This window comes from Varroa destructor, unplaced genomic scaffold (genome assembly GCF_002443255.2).
Source record: "Varroa destructor unplaced genomic scaffold, Vdes_3.0 BEIS01000003.1, whole genome shotgun sequence".
NCBI lineage: Eukaryota > Metazoa > Arthropoda > Arachnida > Mesostigmata > Varroidae > Varroa > Varroa destructor.
The window spans coordinates 21,905,702-21,911,588 of NW_019211456.1; the positions used below are offsets into that span (position 1 = coordinate 21,905,702).

General features: G+C 37.5%; 1 protein-coding gene across 2 annotated transcripts; it reads left to right on the forward strand.

Annotated features, from left to right (window-relative positions):
• Window positions 1-433: 433 nt before the first annotated feature.
• Window positions 434-5,188, forward strand: LOC111247286 (uncharacterized). Of its 2 annotated transcripts, none has more exons than XM_022798010.2 (5): window positions 434-652; window positions 1,041-1,243; window positions 3,696-3,983; window positions 4,295-4,418; window positions 4,947-5,188. In XM_022798010.2, the coding sequence occupies exons 1-5, from the start codon at window positions 632-634 to the stop codon at window positions 5,037-5,039; spliced, it is 729 nt and encodes a 242-aa protein (XP_022653745.1). In that variant the 5' UTR covers window positions 434-631; the 3' UTR covers window positions 5,040-5,188. The 2 variants fall into 2 exon arrangements, with proteins under 2 accessions (XP_022653745.1, XP_086841033.1); XM_086984907.1 differs by having other exon boundaries at window positions 439-652; window positions 3,711-3,983; window positions 4,947-5,171.
• The last annotated feature ends 699 nt before the right edge of the window (window positions 5,189-5,887 follow it).

The window sequence follows — 5,887 nt, forward strand, 5'->3', positions numbered from 1 at the left end:
TCACAACGCAGATACCGCACCAGCTGCCTATCCAATGTCCTTGAGCGATGAAGGAGCTCTTCACAGAGCTCTCTTATGCCAGTCGGTAGGCCACCAGAAGCAAACTTCGCGAGTCAAGATTGTTATAAAAGGAAACGCTTTTCTTGGGGGTCTTTTTCTAACCCCAAGATAGCTTGCAGGTTGTCTTTGGTTGAATGACCTTGCAGTTGGCTCTGCATTGGATCGACTTTGTGCTACACACCAGGAACGCGACAATTATAAAAACAGACAATGGCCTTTTCGAAAAAATTGAACCGAAGTCGAGCCAATAAAACCCATTCCAGGCCTGTTTACTGTTGAAAGTTGACCAGAACCCATTCAACATCGCTGCTAATTATTGAAATAGTGCATCATTTTTGGTTAATTTAGTTCTTCATCTTATCGGGCTCCTATTAGAAACTAGTATACAATTTACTTTAGAATTACATTGAGAATGATTTCGCATAGTATTGCAAAAACGAAGCGACTCTTTTCTTAAGAACGTAGGACTTTTCTTTGACACGAGTGGTATTATATGCGTGATAAGTATCAAAAGACTCCCAATATTCTATTTTTGTAATTAATAACGGACCCCGTCTGTGGTCCTGAAGAGATGGCGAATCTTTCGAACTTGGTGAGTCCAACAGATTGCATCTTCTTATGGTCTTCACCCTACACAAGTATAACAAACGACTAATAATTTTTCTCGAATATACCGTTTCAAATCATATCGCACATATACGACTCGGAAAAGAAAATAGAGCATCGAATCGGAACTTCCATGACAGTGATCTACCTGGGCAGAGTTTGCCATTGAACCTCAGTAGCTTCATGCAACAATACATGTTACATAAGATGTCACGAAAAAGCGCAAGACACAAAAACATGATCTAAATCACTGACAAAAATCACGAACAAACCGTATTTGATTTACTACCAGAAAAACGTTACTTTTAGATTTCGAGTTGATGCTTTGCCGGGTCTAACGTACGAATTTAACCCCAATCCGGGACATTAAACAGATATTAGGGACAACCGGATTGACACTAGCCACAACGAGTATCATGCTCCTATCGATCGTGTACGCGCCGTCTCCTGTTCGATGGGCTCAGCCAACCAATTCCAGTTGGAGAGTTGTGGAATTATGCAGATTCGCCCTTTATGGATTTATCGCTGTGCTTGGACTTTTTGGTGGAAGCATCGCTCTACAAATTAAACAGAACAGGTAAGGAACTACGATCAGAAACGTTTAACTTTATGAATTATCTACTATTCATAATTTTGGACTTAATCAGTAAAATGGAAGAGAGATTTTTATAGTCCAATAAAAACAGTTGTAGGTGTATTTCAAGTCTACTTTGGGATCTGAACTGAATTAGAATGCTTCGAATGACAGGCACCGTATAAAATATTTGAGAAGATTTACTAATTGAACTTTCTTAATCGAGGCTATTTGTACGGTGCGCTCAGGTCTTGGGCGAGTGCTAGACAAAAACTGTCACTTCAATTTTTTTTTTATTGGTCTCATATTCATTTAGGTTTTAAAGAGTAATATAACTTGTGTAGCTTTGTTTGTTGTTGATAACTTCTAACGCTCTTGTCATCTTCAAATGCGAAAGCAATGCTGAGGTATCTTAATTTGTGTCGATGTTTACTTCATCCAACGTAACCCACAGTATTTTCTTGTTGTATCCCTGCGGTGGTTGATCTGAGTCAGGCAGTAGATCAGGCCGCTGGAAAGAAGTATTAAACTGCCACTATTGGCTTTGATAATTTTTCAACCTATCTATGGCCATTTAGGTCGAAAGTTATTCGATTCAAAGCAGGAAGTTTATTTCAGATCATCCTGTGGCCTAAATACTAGAACAAACCATGTTAAACTAATTCGAGGAGCTGAATTGTCACGTCAGCACACGGACATAACCTCTTCATAGAACCTGAAAATATATTGACATCTGCCATGGTACTGCGATGAGCTTCATCATACAATGTATTTATTCAAAATGAGGAAAACAACTTATTTCACAAGAATGCATGCTATTTTTAGAAGTAACTTTTTAATTTAATAATTAATCATCATTTTTTTAAGTAACTTAAAAGTAAGTTGGAATAGATACCAAGTATTACACAAGGCAAATGTATACATTAGCTGAGAGCAATTTGGCATCAAATATTCCCTTCTGCCAGTATCAGGGTGATAATCCGATATACCAGAGTGCTAAGCGGCCATGTCCGACTAGCAGCGCTCTCAACAGCAATGATTTAAAAAAAGCAATAAATATGAATTTGAAATTCTTACCACGTTAGAGCGGCTTTATTGGGCGTATCTAAAATATCCAAACGGCCACATTTTTAGCCAGGGCAATAGTACGCATTTGTGATATTATTACGAATAGTTTTTTTTTTCTATTTTTCAAAACGCCTTTGTGTCTATAATTTTTCGAACTATCCTCTTGAAATGCGTTTGAATCCATTGTCAACATCCTGAGTGGTTTTTTTTTTCACATATAAAATTATATTTCTTTATATAAAAAAATATTCACAACTGTGTTAATAAGATCTCCATCATTTTTCTTTGTTTAAGTGATAATGATTGAGTTGATGCATTCTGCCGAATAAAAACAAGTCTTACGGCAAACTTGCCTCTCAACAATGAATGCAAATGTACTACAAGTTAATGCTCTCATTAGAACAAATGTTACAATGTAACTTAATATAGAATCACAGTATGACGCTCCGATTGAACATAAAAATAAGAGTAAATGATCCGCACTTAACGCTGAGCCTCCTGGAGGAAGCCATATCCATTACTACCACATTGGTGCTACGTGGGTTGGTTCTCAGAAGTGTCGTAATGCTAGGCGGGAGTTTCAAGGGACTTCCTATGACGGTTTCAGCGCTCATCATGTCAAGTTGTAGTCAAAATTTGTGAATACTAAACTTGTTATGCCTAGATGGGCCTATAGAGCCTCCGCTTATCTACGTTAACATGCCTGTATATCAATTTCCTTAAAGAAAATGTTAGTCATTACGTAATATCTGGTATGGATTTATTTAAGATGCGCAAACGACTTTATCATAAGGTAAAGCTGTCGTTTAGTTATTATTAACACTTTGTATTTTCGCGTGCTCCTAAAATGCAGGATGCGCATCAGTAACTTTTCTATTCTATAGGTTGGTTGAATAAAAGAACGTGTTTGATCGGACGCTCTTTTTTAAGTTAATTCACAGTAAATATTCAAATGTACTGAAAGGACTAGATACTTAGACTGCCGCCATTGCGGGCTGGGTCAGTGGGAATCGTATAGTGACGTGCGTTCGAACCATTTGACGAGATACAGATTGATGCAAATCATTAAGTTGATCAAGCAGTTTAACAAGACCGATTATCGTTACATACGCTCTTTAACATATGATGCCCTCATGAAGATAATGTTTCTCTTGCCTGGACGAGGCACTGTGTCAAGATGATGTATCCAAGGTAAACTGCCGTATTCGGAAAATAATAATTTAAGTTTTTACCGAGTCAGACAAATACAAAGCGTTTCGTCGCTTAGTGTGTGTATATAGGGAAGATTACCGAGTACGCGTTTGCAACTGTACTCTGCATAGATATGTTTGCGTACGGCTGCTTGTCTAACTGGATTATGATTGAAAATTTATACCCAAAAACTTAGTGCATATGTTTGCAGGAGATTAACTCCACGCCTAATTTCTGCGCTGACGGTTTTCTCCATCCACTGTGTTCTCGCTATTGTTGCGTTATCAGTTGATGCTTACGTCGAGATCCGATCTAGTCGCGATGCGCGCATAGCGCTTCCAGAGGATCTGAAATTTGCGATGTACCAATACATGATCGACGATGAGACGAGGCCTTCTGTAGACTCACTTCATTCTGAGATGAACTGTTGTGGAGTTAATAATGTCAGCGACTGGTCATCTATGACCATTGGAGCGCAGATGTTGTTCGTATGAGCTTTTATCGATTATCTTTATCGCATCCGGGTTGTGTATATAGGCTACTAGATATAGATGATAGGAGACGGTTAGGTGTTACCGTATTTAACCTGCAACTCGAGATACTAGAGCTTGCGTTTCTTTGTTGCTTTTTTTAACTTTAATATTTCGTCATTACCACGGTAGTTCTTCTCTGCCGAAGATTGCTATGAAAAGTTGTTAGCTACAAGTTGAACATTTCTAAGTTAACTAATGAGAATACTAACCTAAAGCAGCATTTCAGTGAAGTAAGTTGACCACATACGTTCTGTCTGAGCAGTGACAACCCGGTGGAGGCAACGCGTGCGTATGTACCTCGGTCATGCTGCGCCCATGAGAGGGCAGGCCGTTGTACAAAGTTTCGCACAAAAGGCTGTTATCCGGCTCTTATGAATGCCATACAGGTAGCTATACTGGAAATTTTGGCGAACATCAGTTTTTTTAAATCGAATGTTAGATGGAATCTGCTTCATCAAACAGCAATAGTCACTGTAGACCTCCATTAATAAAATTACTGTCTACGAAGAGGACGTTAACAGCGTAAAGTGCACATGTAAACTGCGCATTTTTTAAGCGAAAATCTCGGACGAAAGCTCGGAACTTATGGTTCCCCGATTATTTAGGCAAGAGTTTTTCGCATTAGATTACCTTCCACTATTCCTATTTGGGGTAACTGAAAAACTCTTTCACGAATTAACAAATCCTAAATCTAACTTTATTTAGTAAACATATCTCATATAATATATTATACAGCTAAAGTAATATAAGCGTATACTCCCTCTAAGATTGTTCTGAAATAAGTAAATTCAAATAAGCGTCAAGCAAACTTGAGTGTTAAAAAATTGAATCTTCTTCATTACATTGTATCAACGAAAAACGTCTGCTTTGAAGCTGGTAAGTGTTAGTTTTAGTGTTCAATTTACTTCTTGCAGGTGAGATTGCCGGCTGTCTTCTATCCGGACGTAATCCTTGGCTGTGTACTTTACATGCTTGCATTGGGAGCTCGTGTAGCCCAGAGACGTTAGGCAATCTGACACGTTCTTCTGCCAGTTGACAAATGGATATAGACATTATTCAGGTTTCATTAATTAATGAAACGCAATTCTACTATTAAACGTAGTTACACAAAGTGTGTGCTTTGGTCTAGATCTGTTATTACGCTTTTATTATTGCATTCTTATTTATCTAATTCTCTATATTTAAGTATTTTAACTATAATTGCCTTTCGTGTTACTAAATATCACAGCTGAAGCTTAGTGTGTTTAATATAATACCACATTTTTCGAAAGAAAAAGAAAATCTGTCTCACCTAATACGGAGGTCGTGCTAAAATGGCGGTCGTATACCAACGACGGTCTGTGTTCGCTGACAAAAGTCGTTGCAATATCCAATCTTTCTTTCCAGTGGATTTCTCAGAAATATACTATTTTTCAATAAATTAGGTAACCGAATGATGTTTCTTCAAGTCCAATATTAGTATGATAAGCGTAAGTTGAAACAACTTGTACAGTAATGTAAACTTGAAACAAGTTTACATTACTGAAATTCGTATTAAAGAATACTTGTTTATTACATGTTGCTAGTGTTTGTTATTTACAGCTTTTCAAAATAGACACATTTGGCCAACGAACTCCATCACCTACTTCTGTGTTTTCAAGGTTCGCATACATTTTTTTTTTTGAAAAATGAAGGAATTGTATTTTGTTTACTTAATACTTGTTAAGTTACGAAGCGTTGAAAGCTTGTAATTGCTCTAGGATATCTCACCAGTAACTTGGATCTAATTTAGTGAATTTAGAAGTAATCTATATAGAATATAAGTATTACAAAGACATTGGCAACATTGTCGCGGATTACCGGTTCCAAATCGCGC

What these genes read in the sequence shown, in the direction of transcription:
- LOC111247286 (XM_022798010.2), top strand. Translation starts at nt 632, where the DNA reads ATGGCGAATCTTTCGAACTTG. An exon ending in TGGCGAATCTTTCGAACTTG is followed by an intron (nt 653 to 1,040) that starts GTGAGTCCAACA and finishes GACATTAAACAG; the next exon opens with ATATTAGGGACAACCGGATT. An exon ending in ACCATTGGAGCGCAGATGTT is followed by an intron (nt 3,984 to 4,294) that starts GTTCGTATGAGC and finishes CTGTCTGAGCAG; the next exon opens with TGACAACCCGGTGGAGGCAA.